Below are 21952 nucleotides of genomic sequence, written 5' to 3' on the forward strand. Positions count from 1 at the left end.
TTATTTTGAGCTTTCTATTTTTTTAAATTAATGACTACAAAAAATAACCTGTGCATACCTGAGTATTTTGACAGCCACACTATTTTTCAAACATGGAAGTTAAGCAATCACATACTTAAATGTCAAGGAAGAATTAGCTAAGATTATATTAACGATATGTCATTTTAAGCTAGTCTTCATATTTAAATATGTAAGAAAATACACGTGGCGACTGTAGAAATTACAGTAGGATTTTTCATTTAAACACAATACTTCAGGTCTCTTTAGCCTTTGGTTGGATTCATACTATATCTTATGTATTAATACTCGGCCCTAATATACTTTTCTTATAAAAGCTCAAATGCAACGCATAATAATATTACAATCTTCTTATCTTGTTGTAATGACGATAAAGTAGTCAATAAAATTATGTTTACGTTTTTGGTTTAAAATTATAAGTAAAAAATTTAATTGGCTTTAAATGTAACTTTATAATAATAAATGCATTAACAAGCTGGCTATCAAGAATATTTGCATTTGAGCCATCTGTTCAAAGACTAATTTTCCATGCACACATTACAACAGCCATCACACACTACTACTTATCTATAATAATTTGGATATTCTACGATTCTATATTCTGTGCTATTACATGCAAACAGAAACCAATATGATGGCAAATATTACTAATTATTCAAATAACGCGCTATATAACAAAAATTAAATGTTTACTATTACGTTCAATATATTATAAAAAAAAAGATCGTAATTAACTTTAGACCGCTATTAATTGTATCAATTAAAACAATTTAATAAACTTATTAAAATTTACATAGTAAACAATTAATTTTTATATATATAATTAAAATCTAAGAAACAGGAATCTAAAGACAGTGTTCTGCACAATGCAATAAAGTCGGAATAAAAAGAGGCGTAAATTTCCTCTATCCTTACTTCGAACATGAACAGGTACAGGAAGACTTTTGCGTCGGTTCCACGAACGTCCAGGTTCCAGGTTCCGTGGAAGATTCTGTCTTGGAAGCGGACATCGGTGAACTCAAAGTACATTCTGCCCACACGCGTTCCGGCAATTCGGTAGCTGCGCTCAGTTCCTGTTGCGTTAAAAGCGGTCGCTCGCAAGTGACGGGGCTATTTGGTGGCGAGAGAGGAGTCTCGGGTGGCGTATCATCCATATCCGTAACCAAGACGTAACAAGAGGGATAACGCATGCGCACGCCACCGACGAGGACCTCCACGAGAGGCGGAAGCCCGGTCTCCGAGTTACTACCGGTACTGATCGGATAGAAGTGTTTCCACTCTTCGAGAAGTTGACTGTCCATACGGCTCACCTGACCCGTTAACGTGCCTGCTAGTCCATAAGGAGCTAGGATCACTGTGGAACAAGATAAGAAATACGTTGACGTTGATAGTTGATAACGATCAAATTTTCCTCGTGCCAACTATGGCTGTAGATCCTTATCTCTCTCGTAATAAGCAATACTTACCTTTAACGCCAGATTGGGAGGTCTGGGTACGTTGTAGACATGTCTTTGTAAGATGTCGCACCGCAGGATGCTGCCTGACGTCCACACTTGCGCACACAGTACTTTCTCCGTGAACGAAGAATGCAAATGAGAACGACAAGTGGCTGCTGCAAATATAATAAAGAAATTTAAAGATTTATCGATCAAATCTATACTTTCTGTACTGTTTTGGACTGCAAAAGTACTTTATACTGTGTACACTTGGTGCGTGTTGTACTCCTTATCACATTAAATTGGGCACACTTTAGATTTACGCATCCTATTCACGTATCTGCGTCATGTTTAATCCTTCACATAAAACATTTACAAATATCTAATTACATATAGCTCTGAGTTCCGAGCATTCATTTCATGATGACCATTTACGTACTTATTTCATGATAAAATATTTAGATATGATATGTACAGCTTGAACACTATTGTACATCTTAAATGTGTCTAGTTTTATGTGATAAAGCATATATAATACCAAGTGTTCTTACCGAAAAAGGGTACATTCTCAAAATAAAATAAAAGTGTCGTGTCGTTAATCTCAAAAATATTTTGTGAAATGCAGAATGTGATAACAAATATATTATTACTAAACAATCGTTTACCTGCTACAACGGTGTTTCTCGTAGCCATTGTAAGGTTGCACAAACCACTTTCCTAAGCGAACGAAGTCACGGGATAGCAAACACCGTTCAATCAAGTTATGCAGAGCCTTGAAAAGAAGTGATCGGCATTCGTACGACAATCCGCTTTCCCAAGAACCCTGCTCGCTTTCTGCAAATGACAGTAAATAATAAAATATCGTAAACAAAGCCGTCGGCGCGTCAGTCTAACGTTCCTCTTTATACTTTGTGCGATGAACGGCGTAGAGAGGAACTGGAATACACTAATGCGCGCTTCGTATGGACGATCGATTTCTAAAAATACGCGGAAATAACGGTTACAACGCTGCTGCTGTTGTTACAATTAAGCGGGAAGAAGCGATACGTCTTCTTTCAATCCTGGCAGCAAATATGCGTGTGCGTAATTTTCGTTCGATATCGTCATCATTCGATTCAATGATCATAGTCGCTATACGATGAAGCGGGCGAAGCTCGCTCTTATTTGCGGTGCGCGCGTCTAAACGGCGGCGGAATTTAACGTGAAAGTAATCCGATTCGCGTGTAAAATCATAGCGACGTTACGTCGAGCAACTCAGTGAGCGTTTCGCGGAAGGTATAGAGGAGAAGTTGGCCGAGAAAACAGAAAAGTTCTAGAATCCTGAGTCGCGCGCTCGGCCCAGCTTTCCCCTGATTTTGTTCTCACGCGAACGAGTACGCTTCGAAATGCGAAGAGGTGCGTGAGGATCTGTGAGCTCGAGGGAGCCCATTCGGAACATGCGAATGCGATACTACGCACATTTCATTCTGTTTCAAGAACTCACGATCATTGAAAAAGGATTTATCTTAAGCAGACGCGCGCTTTCTTCTTAACCGTAACTATATACGGAAATAATTTAACCGTGAGATATATATAAATTATTTAGTGAGAAAATCGCGAGAAATTTCAAAGTCAAATATGGCTTGGCCTTTTACAACCACACGCAGTTGCAGTAACGTTGAGAATCACTGGGTGGGAGAACACGTGTTCTGTCGATCGATATGACCGGAGCCTGAGGGAGTTGCATCTCTCGTGGACCACTAGCCGCGGTGGTCTCGCTGCAGGCTGCGTCTCCCAAAATCCGAATGTTTATTCGAGAAACTTCCATCGCGATAGGTAACCGTACATAAAAGCGACGGTGAAATATTTTATTTTTAAAAAGTAGAACGCGCGCTCGGCTTGACCTGGTCGCTTTGTAGCTCTATTACTATTTCAATATTAATTATCTCACGTGTCTAACGGGATAAAAAAGGATAACGCTACGTTTATCAATCCTACGCCTGATACGATTAAACTAATAATCCAAAAATGTTCTCCCTTGTCGAAGAAGATCGATATCCGATAAGAGCAAAGGTGCGCTCGAGGGGCGTCTTATCTTATCTCGATTCTCCGACGAGTCGAATGATCAACCCGTCTTTTTTTTTTTTAAGCCGATAGCGCTAAACTGTCACCGTCGCGGCAGGCCGGCCACGTTGGTTGTTTTCAGTCTTAACGGTTCACCGTGCGGTCGGACGGCTGCGGCAGTTTCGCAATTGGTGCACTCTCCGGCAGAGCAGTGCCGGCGCGGCGCGATGCGATGCACAACACGGCAGATCTATACGTTGCGCGCTGCAACGAGTTGCAGACAAGTGCATGGTTCAGCGACCTCGCCGGTCGAGAAACACCGCCGGCCGGGCCTCGGTCCGGCGCGGCTCGAACGCTGGTCCGTTGCACGACGACGACGTTACTATATACCCGTCTCTCAGAGGCATGAAATAATAATAATAATAATAATCGTCATCGTCGTCGGAGTTTAAACAGTGATACTTGAGCGTTGAGAAAAAAAATTACGTACGAGCGAAACAAATCTAACTGAGCATTCCTCGCGATCTACCATCCTAAAGAACATTCGACTGCGATTAATTCGTTTGTTGCTCGAAGCTCCAGTTTTTGTGGAGAGAGTATTTTACCAATCGCTAGTACGGAACGCGAACACCACGAAGAATAACATTTATCTCGACGAGTACAAAGAAAGATTCATACGATTTTTCGCTTTGAACTGTTACGACTCGATATATCTACGGACAGAGGAAACGAGAGCTTTAATTCGTTACATCGACCGGTCACGGTTGAGCGTACTCCTTGACCCAATTTAATTTCGAGAATTGTGATTAGTCGGTTCGCTTGCTGCTTTTAAAGCTTTGTCGCGTGTCCCAGGTTTTAGACTACGCAGCTATATGCTCAAACGAGACCGGCTGGGCACTCCTTTATTTCAGAACGACGCAAACTTATCGCCTTTACTCACGACAAGACTGTAGAAACAAAACGCGGAAAAATGATCGTAGCTAGAGAAATGTGAAAATTCGCGACACTGTTCGAGGCTAAGCAGATAGCTCGCGTTTTGCTGCACACGCAAAATAGGTAGAATCGTTCGATAGCCCGAAGGAAGCACGTCGGAGTGATAATTTTATGTGTGATTCACGGGCTAACGCGTTTATACACGTCACTGCTTATCGCGGCGATCTAAAGACTAAAGCGAGTTTCACTTTTAATTATATTCCTTTCCCCCCGCTCGCCGTGACTTTGATGTTGTCTCTAGTCCGCGGCGATATCGATATAGGACGACGTATACACGTATAGTCTATAGATCTTGTGCAGTCTTAGGATTTTTGCCCTCGTCAAGCACGGTCTGCAAATCCGTTAACGCAACGTGGTCCCTTCGTGGTCTCTTACGTGTCGAAACTTCCTCTTGGAAAGTACGTAATAAGAGTTAGCTTAGTCACGGTCTTCTTGGCTGGCGTTAGGTAAAACACCATACAACGGCGTATAAACATCGCGTAATTGCTACTTCCCGTCCGATGTACACAACGTACCGTATATCGCGCCTGAATGTTATACCAATTGAGATTATCACGTTTGCCACGCATCGATCAAACAACGACGTCGATCATCTTCGCTCGAACACACTTTTCGTCGTCCTTGACGTTCTGGCGATTTTATTCACGGTTCGCTGTTTAAAAAAAAAGAAGAAAAAAATATTTTAATCAAGGTGACATAATAATCGCATAAAATTCATCGCCTTGAAATAACTCACGTATATAACAATTTTTTTTTGGAAATAAATTATCCTGTGCGTTCCTCAGCTCGTCTGCGTATGTAGCCCGAGGAGTCTCAACGTTATCCCGGCTCGACTTCCGGGACGAGCTCGGCGCGGCGCGACGCGGCGCAGCGCGCGCGTTTCGACATTATTTCACGAGTAGAGATATATACTCACCGCAAGCGATGAGCTCCGGCGATACCAGGCCGGAGAGATCGGGTTCCTCGCCGTACCAGAAGATCCAAAGCTCTTTGGCGGCGGTGAGGGAGAGCGGCGGGGGCGCGGGCGAGGGCGCGATGCCCAGGTCATAGATGCCAGCCCCGGGCGCCGATGCGGCGGTGGCGGCTGCCGCTGGGCCGGAGGTGGACGGCGTGGCGGCCACTCGTCGCCACACGCACAGAATGTCACCAGCTAAACATCGCGAGAAGCTCGACAGCACCGGGTCCTCGAGGGGCGTGCCGCCGAAGCCACCGGCCACCTCGCCCCACACGAGTTTCCTCCATTTAATCCCGCAGAGGGATGTCTGTCAAACAATTAGCGACGATTAGTAATCGGCGGGCAATCCGGGGAGGGGAGAGGCGCGGGAGGTATCTCGAGGGCATTGGGGATTGTTCGAGAGAGCTGTGATTTTCATCGAAATTTAACGCGAGATTATTCTACGCGAGGAGTCTCCCTGTCCACGAACGCTCGGCGATCGCACGCGATAACGCTGTACGTTTAATAAGGAGATTCGGGTGCTTCACCGGGGGAGTAGTGGGACGCGGGGATCCAGTGCGTGCTGCTGCTTCTGTCAAGCGTTAACTTTAAAAATGACTGATAAACAATACAGATAAAAAGGAAAGTTTGTGAGTAAAAAAAATACAAGTATATGGAAATCAGGACTTCTAATAACAGGACTTTTAATAACATGCACAATTTATTAAAAACTTTTTATATTATCAAACACAACGCAACTTCTATTCAAATTCCCCGCCGTACAACCTCTACTATACTCGTTTGCGCTGTTGTCATTATTTGCTTGCGTTCATTTCTAGCAGACGAAAAATCATGCAATTTATGCTTTAATAATTAATTTTTCTACGAAATGTGCGATAACCAACCCCTTTCTTTCACTCATTTATTTATAAATTATTAAGTTACATGTGTATGTTTTTCTTTCCTTATCATTTGTATTTTTTCTTGCATTATTTCATTCTGAAGGTAAGCAATAAGTCATTTCCCATAACCTATGGTAAAAAGTACAATTTTTAGAGTCGATTTTTTTCAAAACGTGACCATGAAAAATTCCAAAAAAATTCACATCAATAATTCTATTTTGCATTCCAGAACAATATATTAAAATTTCATGAAGCTGGTTGCATTTTTTTGTAGCACGTGAACCTCCTTGAGAGATAGAATCGTGATTGGCGATTATGCGTGAGCGATTATGTGACATACATACTTTTCAGAATATCGGAAAGAAATAAGAGGTTTTCCAGAATTGAGAAATTCCTGCTTTGCAGCCATGCGTCATATATGGCATATATGCCATGCGTAATCGCGGTAAACAGCTTTGGGATTTCCGATTTCAATTCGTGTCTTTTGCTTTCTTTCCTAAGCATTATCCGTTTGATAAGTTAAACGAATAAATTTTTTGCCAAAAAAATATGCAAAGATACTGCACTCGTTAAAACTCTTTTTCTATAGCAATCTTGAACGGATGAATGCAACTGTATATATTCATCTAGTGATAAAAAAAGAGTGTGTATTATCAAACGGGATCGTTCGGATTTAACACGGCTGTTAAAAATAATCCACGTTCCGTTAGTTCACCGTTGTTGCTTAATTTGCGACAATGAGGTATGAGGTATCTAGTTTTCTAGATCCTTCGCAGAATAGTCGGTCAGATCCGCCGGCGAGGTATCAAGCCGCTGCAGCCGTACAACACTCCGATGAAAATGCAAACGTAAAAATCTTGCGTTCGCATTTACCGAACAAAAGATAACATTGGCCGTGAACGCCGAGCGGTCGGCGGCAATAACGTCTTCGTGAACGGAGACGTTAAATCGCGAGGTAATAAATTATCCTTTGAGAGCGGCGAAACGTGTATTACCCAGTAAAATAGACATATTACAAGGCGAACGCGCGGCGCGGCGAGAAAGCGACATCGGAGTCGGTCCTTGACCTTACGGCACAGTGTTTCTATTTGTCACGCGACGTGACAAGCCGCTAATTTATTCAAACGCATATTATCGCGTACGATCCGTGCCGTGAAACGGTTTTCAACAAACAGGCATGCGCCGCCCGACTCGAGCTAATCGCTCGATTGATTAATCACATTTCGACCGTTCCGCCTGAGACGCGCGTTACTTCCGACCCGTCGCGTCGGTCCATTTCGATCCCGGGACTGAATTTCGGGAAATATTCGATATTCCGCTCTCGAGACGATAATTCCTCTTCCGTTAAATCACTCGACCTTGATCGACGATTCATGGTTACAGTAAGGGGAGAAAAACATATCTCTGGGAAATGTATAATCTCTTATTCATACAACATTTGAGATAAAATTAATTATGTACTCATTGACGGCGGATAATGCGCGCGTTTTTTTCTCGTCACTCGTCAGACATTTGATATCTGGAGATTCTACTTGATCGCGCATATTTTCTAATATATCGGCTGCATTCGGGGAGCGCGCTATTAGCGCTATTTGCTTATTCTATCCTTGTTTTACATTTAATGAGCGATAAAGATAGAATGATACAATAGCGCTAATAGCACGCTCTCCGAATGCAGCCATCGAACAGGCTTCTCGGAATTTTAGAAATTCCCGCCTCGCGCCAGGTGTCGCGCGACCGCGCAAAACAACTTTCTCTCCGACCTTGCTTTGTATCTTAGACTTTGACTCTGTTTGCGTTTGATTCTAAGAAAAACATCTGTTAAAATTTGGCCTTTCAGAAGGTCTGTTTCTCTCCCTTGGTGCGCATATATACATCAGTATTTCATTCTTAATACAGTACGTCTCGAGGTATATTGAAAGCGAACCACCAATAGCGATTCAACGGCAGAGGCTCTTCCCACTTTCTCCGTTAATTAATAAAAAAAAAAAAAAAAAAATACAACGGAGGGGCGTCGTAAGATCCGTCGGGGAAACAGCGAGATTTTTCTAGATCAAGAATAACGCGCGTGCGGCATCGACCGCGCGTCGCGTAAGGTCAACGTCAAAGCCGTCGTCAAGTTCTCTTGCGCGCCGCGCTCGCCCGTATCCGCTCGCTCGTTGCATTGACGGAAAATGTCCTATCTCCGTTAACGAGAGAGAGTCCATTCACCCCGGATTCGGTATCTTCATCGCACCTGATCCCGTGCGCGCTTCCCGGCCGCGTCACGCCGCCCCGCCGTCCCTCGCGATTAGGGACGGGGTATCCCGTCGCGCGCGGTCAACGGCGGAGTCATCGACGCGCGCGTCACGGGAGTCGATCGTACCGAACGCGTGCGCGGCGCGCTTCTCGCTCCGAGGTGCGTGCGCGCGCGCGCGTTCTCTCTCTCTCTCATAAACTCTGATTGACCACGAAGCGAGTGACGCGCGCGTATAAACAATGCGCGCTCATCAAGCTCACTTTAGGCAATCTGTGGCTTGAATTTCAGGAAAGCATTCCATTTACTATATTATTTTTCTCTCTGATTGTATATCATACGACATATAACGATTCCGTTTCACTCATTATTATTTCATTTATTCTGTTTGTCTTTCATTTACAAATTAAAATTTAAAATTTATTTGTATTCGCAGTGTATACTGCAGTTTTATATGTCTTTGGTATGCGTGGGTCTGTGTCGAAGAATCTCTCGTAGCTGTCTACCGCTAACGTGCGAATCCTTCGAATCGCGCGTACGATTGGCGCCGATTGTTGGGTGAAAATTGTCGAGAATTTCGTCCGTGTCATCTCGTTCCGTTGCAATAATTATTTGCGGATATAAATGGTACGTTTGCAGTACGGGAGCGTGGTAAAATCGCGACCTACGCGTCCAACCAGGAGGCATTCCGGAGGATGATGGCAGATACCGTGTGACGCCATTGCCGATGCATTCGTGGGCTTGGGGCCACTTTGGGGGGAGCCGCGAGCGCGCACGCGCGCACAGCCGCGTAGTGGGCGCGCGCCCGTCGTCCAATCGGCGCCGGGCGTCTCCTTACGTCAGAGAACCAGCTGACATAATCAGAACGATTCAAATGTGTGTACAACCACCGTGCAGGCAGGTAATGAGATCTTGGCGCCTTCGGGAATCTCGCGGATCGCGCGAGTTAGGTCGAAGGGATCGTGAAGTTGGCCGCGCCAAGAGGGCACGGATGAAAATTCAGATGAAATAAAATCCGCTCCGCATATATTGCATATGGTTTACTCCCATAGATTTTATAATTATAGATAAAGAGATAAAGTAATTACCTCCTTGACGAAGTTTACTTCAAGATGTAATGTTTTTTTTATCTATATTCAAACACGCAACCATTCGGCTTTTTTTCGTTAGAGCTTCTTAGCGGTATACCGATATCAGTGTACGGGCTTTTAATTTTGAAAGCCAGTTTCGAAGAGATTGCTTTTTTTAGAAGGGACATATCCGAATGAGCGCGTATACATATCGATTTCTCTCGCGGCAAATTGGAGAGATGTCAGCGCTCTCTGCATTGACCCGGTCATGTATTTTCGCCGTGGCGGCGGATGGCAGTTTCGTCGAAACGCGGCAACCGATCGATAGGAATTTCCCCCAAAGATCGGGGGCATCGCCTCCCAGGATAGCGGTGGCGCCTATAGTTAGTGACCGGGTCAGGATTCGTCGTTCGACGAGAGATTATCCCTCGCGGCGTCGCGTTCCCGCGTCGTTGAATCCAGAGTGACGACTCCGTGGTTGTCCGTGCCGCAGAATTTTCAAGACCCCCGGAGACGAGAATCTCGACTGTTCGTGCCGCGCGACTATCCCGTCGTTTCCCTCGCGGTGAGAGAGAAGCGTCATCTCTTTCTCGAGAGAGAGTGCGTGGTACGCGGGCGGCCGAGTCTCGTGGAGGCGTAACGATCGGTCGATACGCTCCGCGCCTTCCGCGGAGAGGACGAGAGCGGCACATTGCACACCGTCGGAAGGTAGGAACGCCGCGCCGCGCCGCGCCGCGCCGCGCGCGTAGCGGCGCCTATCGCGCACCGGGTGTGCGGTGCGGTGCGGCTGTGTGGTCTTCTTCCCTCGTGCAAGCGCACTCTCGCGCGCGCGCGTGTATATGTATCGCCGCCGTGCGGCGGCGACGAGACAAAATATTCGCGCACACCGACCGCTTCGATGTCATGGGAGCGAGCGAGCGAGCGAGAGAGAGAGAGAGAGAGAGAAGGAGCGAGAGTACCAAAGGCGCCCGCCGTAACGCTACGGGGCTTGTCAAGCCCGCTGATCAATACAAGCAAGGCGACGTGCAAGGCCGCCCGCGTGGGCTCGCGCGTTCGACTCGACTCGACTCGGGGAACCCCCATATCCCCTCGAACCATCCGTCCACGCGCGCCGCGGCGTCTCTCCGTCCTTCTCTCTCTCTCTCTCTCTCTCTCTCTCTCTCTCTCTCTCTCTCTCGCTCTCTACCTTCGGATGGCTTGCCTCCGCCAACTCCTTCTCTCCCCTCCACTCGGCTGTACCTTTTTCTCGCGCGTCCACAGGAAGATCCGGCCGATGGTCGACGTGTCGCGCGAGGTTCGCATTCTAGACGACTGTTATGGTAATGCTCCAGCGGTTCGAGGATACGTTTCACGCGATAGATATGACGGAAAATTTGGTGTACGGGGTAAAAATTTTGTTGGGAATTTGTAAACGATCCTTCGTAAGCGTCTGATATCCGCGAACGTTCCGCAACGTAGATTGCACCGTTGCGCTGAAACGTTTATATGAAATCGCTTATGAGAAAAGACCTAACTATTAATCGCGCGAGGTAATGCTAAACGTTACGAAGACGATCCGCGGCAGCAGCGTGGCAATTTATGCGCGATACCAAACCGCAATGCCACCCGAGCGGAAAATTCGCAGGTATCGTCGTCCCTGATGATAAGGCACGAATGTGTGTGGCAAAATAAAAAATAAAAAAAAAGAAAGAAAGAACCTTGCGCTCGATGTGCGCGGCGAGGGGGGGACACGGAAGGACACGCGCCGCGCGAGTCAGTCACGATTAAAATATCATGTGGCATATCAACATCAATGCGGAGTATCCCGCATTCTATTTTTATTGCGCTGCAATGTATTTACGGTACCCGAGAGCATTCCCGCCTGCTATAGGTTCCCATTTCTGTTACTGCCCTCCTTACGCCCGTCGCCGTTAAAGCCGCACGAACGTTACGTCGCGTGCGTGCGCGTAACGAGGCGCGCAGAATTCTTCGCGAACGAGCGAGCGAGCCGCTCGCTCGAAAGTAGATTCACGGATCCTCGACGTCGTAATCGCCTTAGCCCGAGAGAGCCTGCTGCCTCCGCCACGGTAGATTCCTGCAGCTTGACGTTCTCCGTGTCTATACAGGGTGTCCCGCGCGGCCCACAGCTGCGCGCCTGCTGCCTTTCGCCTAGAAAGGCCCGCGAATCCGGACACGGCTTTTCCCCCCGGACAAAAATCACAGTCGGCGGAAGCTCGTCCCGCCGCGCCGCGTCGATTTCAGCATCGAGCGTTCCGCTTCCACGAGCTTCGATTCGAATCTCCATCTCGCCCCGGCGCGGCGCTACCGCGAGACACCCCGTGTATCGGCGTGTATAGGACGTGCCGCGATAGATAGAAGGCGCGTTAAGGGGATCCTGGACAGGGGACAATTACCGACAAAAACAGTCAGGGCTCGTTCTTTGAAACGCTTTATAGATCGCAAAATCCTTTTACAGAAGTAAAGTATAGGTGTACTAATGAAGAGTGGGAATTAAAAAAATTAGTGGTAATTGAGAAAAAATTTAAAAATGCTGTCACCTTATAACCATATTTTCTAATATAAACAATTGTATAGGTTATATGTACGAAATGAAATGTTCCCACTCTTCAGAATACGTGCACAAACAATAACGTACCGTTGAAATTGAGATTGAAAGCCTATGGAAAAAAAATTTGGGCGTCGAAGAAATCGTGTATTTTTCCACAAAAATATACACGCAGGCTAGTAAGCAGAGCAGCAAAAGAGATGGCGAAGCGATTGAACAAGGACAGATGTCATTTCGTTAGACAAAGACAGATATAGGAAAAACAAAATTAGAAATGTTGACATTATCGACATCGAGGAAGTTCGGCCGTCACTCCAGCAGCCCCTTCATTGAAAATGCCTTGGGCGTTACTTGCGGTGCGTCGCGTTGCATCGCGAGGCAGCGCATCACCGACGATGTCGATTTGCAGCACGACCAATCGCTTTTGACCGGCGAGAACCTCCCGGCGACGAGCGAGAGAAGCGTTCTTTTATCGCGCGTGTAAACTTATCGGTTCGCGCGTAAACCTTTTTTTCTCTTCCCTTTTTTTTATTGCCCCGTTCGACGCGCAAGGCTTTATAACGTAACTCAACTGTTCTCCCGCGAGAGAAAGAGAGAGAGAGAGATTCACGGAGAGGAAATTGAAAGCGAGGGCACGGCCGGTGAGTTTGCTCATCGCGTACGTGATTTTTTTTATCTTCGGGTTTAGTTGCCGTGAGTTGCCACAGAGCGCGGATATTTTAAAAACCAATGCGGAGTTGAGAAGAACCTTCTATCTCCGCAAGTTAGCTTCAAAATAATATTGGTATACAAGTTAAACGGCGAGTTGTTGTGTTTTCGCAAAGACGACGTTACGAGCGCGACAAGAATGGTGTCTCGAAGAGTAATGGCGCGATTATTAGCTACAATGAAGCGTAACGGTTATGCCGATACTTGACGATACAAACAAACCGGTCGCCGAGAGAAGTAAACTTCAAACTGGCCAACTCCGAAGTAAACCGGAGTAAAGTTAAGTGGCAGATGATCTCTTCAGCCGAGAGAAAGCAGATCGTTGATGTAATAACGGGTCTCATTATATTCGCGATTATTTGACGCTCGTTCACTACTGTACTTCACGTTTTCGGGGCCTTTTCGTTTTCGTTCTGGAATTTCGTAAGGTTACTCCGGATGATTCAATCTAATTTCTTTTCCGTGCCGCTTTCAAAGCTTGGGGGAAAAAGTAAATATTTTTTTTGTTATATTTTATAACAAAGAGAACAGTAGGTAGAATTGTATCAAATGCGACATAGTTTAAAGTTCAAACCTCCCCCAGATTTCGCTGTTTCAATACGCGCCGTTTCAATAACATTTTGATATTTGCGCGGAATGTTCCAGACCTCAATGAATATTTATTAGAAATTGTGTTTTTGTTTAAAACACCATATGCGACCACACGTAACGCATATTTAATTATATGCGATAGCGGACTTGTTTGCAGGTTATTCGCGAAATTACTACCTATTGTAAAATCATGAAAACCTCGCAACGAGCAGTCTATAACAAGCGCCGAGGTGAAGCGTTCTATAATTTACAGAGCGTCCCGTGAGAATTGTGACAAATTTCTTCTACGGAAAGTTCGATTTTTTAAATTTACGTCATTAACGACCCCGAAAGATATTGATAAAGTATACATCTAAAGTTTACGTTACGGCAAATATCATGGAACATTTAGGAGACGAGCGCGTTTGTATATCTGAACACTAAATCGCCAAAGAATCAACGGATCGAAAGAGCATTCTTAGCGTTCGAGGGACACCTTGTATATACTCTGTTCGCTTCCTAATCGGTCACAATATCCTCGCACTCGTTCTATTTTTAAGTCGCCAGGATCGAAAGAAGGAGCAAAGGATGCAGCGAAGAGAAGGAGGGGGCGAAGAAGACGCGGAGAGGCGCGGCTTCGAACCCGAGACGACGACTCGAAGGGTCGACCGTTGTCTCAGCGGGGGGAATCGGTCGAGGAGGCCAGAGGCCTCCTCGTCGCGTGTCCCTCCCGTCCCTCTACCCCTCGCGCCGTCCGGTTCGCCAAATCACGGCTGTTAGATAGTTAAAAATTCGCCAACAATTCGCCTTTGTGCCTCGGAGCACCGCGGCACCACCGGTCAATTCAAAACCGGCGAACATCCCGCCGGCGCGGCGCGGCGCGCCGGTACATTTTCCTCGGAAACCGTACGCACGCAGTAACGGAACCGCCGCCTTTCTCGGATTCGCGCCCCTCTCGGTGAATATAGACTCGCCGTCGCTCGATATTTCTCTCGCCGTAATGCTTCCGTCTCTTCCCTCCAATTATCCTTAAGACGGTTGATCACCGTCAACGGTGAAAACGGTTTGGCCTGGATCCGTTGACACGCGCGTCGACGACTTACGAACGACGCACGAACGAGCGGAACACGATTTCGATACCAAGCATGGGTCGCTAAAAGAATGGCGAAAATTCCGAGTAATATCACTGAACGCGCGACACAAATAAAATTGTGTACCATTACGATAAAAAAAGCAGAATCCGATCGGATCTGAACGAGATTAATCGTTGACGTTTCAATAACCAAATACAATGCAGAAGAAACGTACAGCTATCGGCGAGTCAGCGTAAGGAGCCTCCTCAAAACACATCTTTATCCGAGCGTCTTGGGAACGAGAGGATGATTGAGCATTTCTGAATACGGCAATGTCAATAGCAAGTCACTCACGAGTAAGAGACTCGTATCCGGACACCCGGTATGAGTGAGCTGCAATCGACTGCGTTTTGCAAAATCTTATTGCAACAAGAGGCGATCAAACATTCAGAGATTGTATTTCCTATTTCGAAAAATGTAGATAAATACCCGTCTAAAATGTCCTTTGTAAATTCGTACATTTCGCAAAGACGTAATTAATTTTATTACTAGTCATTTTCACAAGATTATTCATATCGTGCCCCACGTCCTCGTGAATTTGCGCTAAATTTTCGCTGAAGCGTCGCTCCGCTTGTCTCCGGTTGTCAACAAATAGACAAACAAGTGTGTATTTTTTTAACGGTTGCCTCCGGCAAACGGGAGGATATAAAGGGAGAACGACGTAAAAGCAAAGCGAAACTCGACACGGTGTTTCGTGTTTCGAGGCTCTTCCATAGTTGTAACCCGCGTCCTCGCAAGAGTCAGTGCAAGGCTTTCACCTAGGCTGGGCGGGGGACCTCCGTTCGCGGCTTCCCCCTACCGCCTCTCCTCCCGCCGCGCCGGAGCACCAGTTTCAGCATAATCTAGCCGAGTGACTTCGTCGGTGCCGCGCGAGAAGCCGCCGCCGCGTGCCTGACGTACCTACGCCTGCGAGAACGCGGGGAGTCGCTGGAACGCTACGACGTGGCCGCGTAAAGTTGCCCCAGCGGTTCCCAAACCCGCGGCGCGAATAAAGACGTATACAGGGTGGTCCGTTTTTATCGACGATCCGCTGAGCGGAGAGGGACCATTTAGCCACGGAGTGCCGGGACGCGAAACATTCTTTTACACGACGACTCGCTTTCGGAGACACGATCGGATCGACAGAAATTCGAAAATCGGTAGCTCGCGCAGCTCTCATTGACATTGTGCCGCGGCGAGCTCGTTTTAACAGTGGCTATATTTAAGTAGTGAAGACGAAATACCTTATTTAATTAATTAAACAATTTTGAAACTGTTTTTCAGTGTAGTATAGACAAAGAAAATTTGATCTACATTTTTTCATATAAAATCGTTACTTTTCCCTCGCATTCAACAATTCAAGCAGCATCCAATGGACATTCTTCATAAAATCATCAAAAGAATCTTCCTCTGTTGAATAATTGATATAAACTCAGTAATAAAACATAAATCTCTAAAATGACATGAAATAATCTTGAAATCAGCTGTTAATAAATCTGTTAATAAACCTTACTATGTCAATTCGGTTAACTTAATTATTAAAACTTTAACTGTTGGATAAATACAAGGATACAAGGATAGCGACTGGCATCTAGTCATAAATAGTTGTAAGGTGTGGATGGATGAGTGAGGATAAGAAAAAAAATGTAAACCAAGTCCCTTCTTGGCTGTAAACGCTAAAGTAATAAATTCTATTCTATTAAGAGCATTTAATAGCATTTAATAACCTTTTAAAAAAGCTTTCAATATCAAGCTCGTACTCCAGAATTAGGGGGCTTCCAATTATCGACAAACATTGATTTAATGATCGCGAGAGGCTAATGGACCGGCGGGCGCGGAGTGATCGCATTTACATAATCACTTCCGACTGATTCACGCGCGCGGAATACGTTTCACGCGTGCGATCTGAAATTTTCGGTGGGAATACCGCCTCGTCGCCTTGATCTCAGCGGTCTGCCACGAGACGCGATACCCGATGAAGTAGCTGATCGATTTCACCAATGTAATTTCCACCGCGCCGCACCAAATGTGATAGCAACACACGTCGCCGCTACGAGGCTGAGAAGACGAAGACGACGGATAAATCGATTCCCATATATGCAATCTTATCCATTAAATTACACCTTTCAAGCTGACGTTACACCTTATTGCAACAAGAGCGACCGCAGCTATGTCAAGGGTATCGATCGAACCCGGAGCGGGCCAAACCATGGGAAATTTTCATCTCGGTTAATCACCCGCGGATTATGGGATCAAACGTTTCGTCAATAAAGGGGCGACGTGTTTTCTCACACGACAAATTCGCTTTTGGAAATGTTGGATTTGCAATTCAAAAAGTTATTTGTTCTTTCAGTTCGTTAGCTTTTAATAATGTTTTATCCCACATCGATGTGAATTTGTTTGAGCGCGGTTGATTATTGATACAAATATTAAAAATAAAATATCCTGTTTGAAAAGTAAACAATTTTTGTTTCCACGAATTTCACTTTATCGATGTCTCGCGTGCGGTTACAGACGATTATTTTTCAATTAAAGTTCCCGCCCAAGTCCACTTGATCGACCACATTGTTATCTTCGTTGGATTGCCTCCGTTATTCTAATTAATCCGATTAGACACGCGGTGATATTGACCCGCGATGTCTCGTCGGCGCGCGAGTGTCGCTGTACCCCGTAAAATTTGAGTACCACTGTGTGAGAATATTCTTACGTGCCCCACACCGTGTTCGAGTTTTATTTACCGCAAATACACGCCACCGTAGGCACAAAAACTGCTACGAGCGATTCCTTCGCGACGTTTGACGGTAAGTACGCGCGAGACTTGTAAGTCGCGTGTGTACATCATCCACCGGTGTTACACGTCGTCTTAATTAAACTTAATCGTTACACGTTTCGCATCGTCAGACTTGTCTCTTTCGACAATTCTGGCGTTTACGCCAGCTTTATTCCAGAAAGGACACAATAGTCTTTTGAAATGACACTCTACGGAGAAAAGAATTGCGGGCTCTTAAGTAATTAAGAGTTGACGATGCTAATAATAATGGGATTACGTATACGTATCACCGCGCACTCTCTATACGCTTACGTCATTCCTCTGTGCCGTAATGTATGCAGTTGTTTTCCGTTTACTTTAAGACGCCGGGAAAAAATATTTATGTCGCGTGAATAAAAGCGGAGGGAATAATCGTGACGCATCAATCCCGACACGTGGATCGTACATTACAATTCTTATTGAATGCTAATCAGCTCTAAACAAACTCTAAAAATTATCGACTAATTATGCCTCCTTTACTCGGAAACGCGGCGTCGCGACTTTATGCAAATCGATTTCTGACACTCGTATGTAAATATTAATTAGGCGGCATATGTATATATGACCGCACGCGTTCCACGAATCCACGCGAATTAATTTGTGTCGAAGAAACGAAAACGTGAATTTATTATCCTTTCGAATTTCCGAATGTACAAAGATACGATTGAAAGTAAAACCTTATGACCGAAGGGACATTTACACGATAGCAATAATTTGCTAATGCACAATCTATCCGTCAACGAAAGCTTCACAATGCTTCTCCTTTCATCCATATAATTATTCGAGTCATTGGTTTGTGACTGGCATCTAATTAAATATCGTTAATTCTCATGCACATGTTCGCACGGCATAAAGAAAATAATTGGGATGTCAATAGCCGCTGCGCTACCATTGCGATCAAACACAGCTTCGCTGGATTTTAAAATAAATTCGTGTGTGTTTATATCGCGTTTAATCTAATAAAATACATTCGCAGCTTCGCCGACGGGCCGAATTAGCTCGCGGCGCGGTTTTCATAAAGCTCCAAAAGCCCGGCCGCTTCGTCGGAATTTCAATGAAACGGCGCGCGGCCAGTTTAAAGCGCAACTTCGAGCATCCGCATAAAACTAACGGATCTCTGTCGGCTTTTTACATTTATACATTGTAAAAAATGTACATGTTACAGGCGCAAATTTCGCGAATGTAAAGTATGCGAATAAGCGAACGTATCTATATCTTTTTTTTCCCTCCCTTTCGAAAACACGCGATCGTCGCGCGAGCTCGCTGTTGGATTTCGGAACACAACAAATATCAACCGTTAGTGAATGATAGGGCACGTGTCGCGCGACAATCCCGTCGCAAAAAGAATCGAGCAGTTTCTTTATCAGTGGTTTCACGCTAAATGTTTTCAACGGCGATAAACGGCTCGTTTTATCGAGTCGCACTACATGCGAAAAAATCGTCTTGCAGTTAAATTCTGTGACAAGTGACATATTGCAAGTTGTTATAAAAAGTGTGTGTTTCGAGTGTTTCATAACAATTCTTCGCCCGAAACCGAATATAAAAAATTTACTATACCGTTCACAAAAAAAATTCTCAGTTCCGATAATTTTATAATATGCACGATTTAAGTTGACGTTATCTATTCCTCGTACGAAGTTTATGTTCAGATAATTCATAAAATTATGTTAATATTAATCGGCGATTATTTTGCGTCTGTATCGAAGGTTATCTTCATAAGTAGGGTAAGAAGGAATTATTTGAGTCGGTTAAAAAAAAATCGGATAAAAAATCAGCGAGACAAAAAGCTCCCTTCTCTCTAAAAATTTGTCTGATTTTTTTTTAACTGACTCAAAAGCCCCTCCTTACTCCTTACTCTATTAAATATTGTCATTAAAAAAATTCTTGTTTGTTCTGTTTCCATTTTTCATTATTTTGGCCTAGTTTTCCGACTTTTCATATATTCATATTTTGATCTCTAATATCGATATATTTATTTCTATTAACATTTTTTATTAATGTTTCTGTAATAGCTTCTATCAAAAAATTTTTTTTCAAATTGATATGTATTCTTTACGATATATTCCAAATTCGCACGTTTCTGGAGAAAAAAAATGAATGGTCGAGATGTCCCTAGTGAGAAAAGAAAAGTATCCGGTCATTGTGTACCTTCAACCTGTCATCTGTTTTGTGTCAACTACCTTTTAGGCAAGGGATATACGTGAGACTATTTTACTTTCGAAATTTGTAAAATCTCCGAGCGGCCTCTTTCGCGACATTTCCAATCGCCGTTTCAACGAACGTTCGAAAAAATCTCAACTTTGTCGTACAGCTATCGCAACGTAAAACGTATGTAAATCGTAACGCGCCGAAGGTGCGACGCGCTCCGAAAACAACGAAGGCGCGTCGTCCGCTCGCAGTGACGTTTAGTTATACTCTGGTGGGAACGCGAGATGCAGCAACGAACGGCAGAAAAATGCGTCCGCCTCGCCGTTAAGCCTGTGCGTCGAGTGCGTGCGGGCGCGTGCATACGTGAGACGCACGCACACGCGCGCGCGAAATGAGCGAGCTAGAAAGAAAGAGATAGCGCAGATAGCGCTTGAAACAAGGGGGGAAGAGAGGCGCGAAGAGGGCCTTCTCTCGCGCAGGCAGGCAGGCAGGTAGGTAGATAGATAGAACGCGTAACAACCAATCTCGCATGCGCTCCAATCTCGCGATTCCGAAGTCTTTGCGGAAATAATCGCGGCCGCCGAAAACGCGAACACGGCGGTATATAGCGAGGTGAGGCGAGGCCTCGCCTCGTCGCGCTACGCGCGGAGGAGCGAACTTCGTAAAATCGCCTGACACAGTTTTCATGCCACGGCGGCCGGCGCGACGCGAGGCGACGCGACGCGACGTGAGACGCCGCACGTTGTTGCCTCCCTCGCGACAAGTCGCTGAGGCGAAAGGAATGTTACGCGAGAGAAAGAAAACGAGAGAGAGAGAGAGAGAGAGAGAGAGAGAGAGAGAGAGAGAGAGAGAGGGAGGGAAGGAGAAAGAGAGATCACCGCTATCCATTCTCGCGCCGTCGCCGCTGCCGCCGCCGTTTCCTTCTCCTTCTCGCGCGCTCGCGAAAAAGAGTCCGGGAAGCGGGAACGCGATTCTCTCCGCGGAATTTTCGCGGTTGGAAAAGACCCCGCGCGACCGATACCGAGAATCGAGTATCTCTTCGCCGTGTGCGCTCGGAGGTACGAGCGCGATATTACGAGGACGAGAAAGAGAGAGAGAGAGAGAGAGAGAGAGAAAGCGAGAGGGAGACGGAGAGAGAGCGAGACTACGGAACACGGCGTGCCTGCCTGCCTGCTTGCTTGTGTTCTCGCCCTCTCTCCGCTCTTCTCTCGCGGTCACTTCTCCTCCCCTTCCTCGCACTTCCCACTCATTGCTCTCTCTCTCTCTCTCTCTCTCTCTCTCTCTCTCTCTTTCTCGCTCGCTCGCATGCACGCACGTTCGCTCGTCGACTCTCTTTTTCTCCGTCTCGTACAACGTACCGTAATACTTGGCGGCTGACGTGAATCAGGCGTGACATTGGCTCGACACAACAAAACTTCAAATCTCACTAATGCACGCGTACGTACGTACGTACGTACGTAGGTACGTACGTGCGTGCGTACGTGCGTGCGTATGTCGCACGCACGGGATCGCCGCGGAGCAACGGGCGACGGGGAGGGGGGAAGGACTCCGGCGGTACACAACAGCAGCACGAGCGACAGCAACGGCGATGACGATGTTGACGATGTTGACGTTGACATTGATGTCGACGTCAACAACGGCGAAACGGAGGTGAGACATTCGGCTACGGCGACGTCGCCGCGGCGAATATAGGTTAACGTTCGGGGCGCGACGGTGGTCGCCGTACCCACACATACGCGTACATACGCACACGCTCTCTCTCTCTCTCGCTCTTACAAATTCGTTCATTCGATTGCTCGCTCGGTCGCTCGTCCTCGCGTCTTCGCGTCGTCGCGACGGGTGACGTACGGAGCCGCGGGATGCCGGCGGCGCGGCGGCGGCAGAGCGGCGGCCACCTTGGGGGGCCCTCGCTCCCGTTCTCCAGCGATCGCCTCCGCGTTCGCCCAAGTTTCGAATCTCGCAGAAATTCGACCGTCGAATCCTGTGGGAACGATCGGCAGGATCGGGACAGGGATGAGGGAATCGGACGCGGAATCGCGAACGAGCGCGAGCGCACTCACGCGAACGATCACTCACCAGGGCGAAGAAATTCGTGTGGCAGTCCTCCAGGCTGGCGCCGTTGGTTTGATGCGACGGATGCGTCATGGCTTCTCCATCGTACGCCGTACACTCATTTAGTCTAACACTCGAACGGCGGCACCGTTCGTCGATCTTTATCCCCGCACGCACGAGGGGATTTCGCGCTACGGGCGGGCAAACACCGCGGCTTTATTCACTCGGACCCGTACATTTAGGAGGGTTTTCACTTCTCAATGGCGACCGTAAAATGGCGGCGGGCGGCGGATGGGAAACAACAAGCGCAACTGCCGGGTGCGCCCCCTAACGCTCACTGCCGCAGTTCTAGTTGCCGTCGACGGCTACCGCCGCT

The 21952-nt window shown here is 46.3% G+C and overlaps 1 protein-coding gene across 4 annotated transcripts in view; it reads right to left on the bottom strand.

Annotated features, from left to right (window-relative positions):
• Skd (mediator complex subunit skuld) overlaps window positions 1-21922 on the bottom strand; it is a 35300-nt gene extending 13378 nt beyond the window's left edge. For 2 of the 4 annotated variants that reach the window (XM_071794657.1, XM_071794594.1), the window contains exons 1-5: window positions 21601-21913; window positions 5407-5752; window positions 2120-2288; window positions 1485-1630; window positions 934-1372 (exon numbers count right to left, since the gene is read on the bottom strand). In XM_071794657.1, coding sequence (XP_071650758.1) covers window positions 934-1372; window positions 1485-1630; window positions 2120-2288; window positions 5407-5752; window positions 21601-21669 — 1169 coding nt within the window. In that variant the 5' untranslated portion in view covers window positions 21670-21913. Of the gene's footprint in view, window positions 1-933; window positions 1373-1484; window positions 1631-2119; window positions 2289-5406; window positions 5753-21600 lie in introns of all 4 variants that reach the window. The other 2 variants (XR_011734565.1, XM_071794476.1) reach the window with 2 other exon arrangements.
• Window positions 21923-21952: the final 30 nt, after the last annotated feature.

Source organism: Temnothorax longispinosus, chromosome 1 (assembly GCF_030848805.1).
Source record: "Temnothorax longispinosus isolate EJ_2023e chromosome 1, Tlon_JGU_v1, whole genome shotgun sequence".
In the NCBI taxonomy this organism is placed as follows: domain Eukaryota; kingdom Metazoa; phylum Arthropoda; class Insecta; order Hymenoptera; family Formicidae; genus Temnothorax; species Temnothorax longispinosus.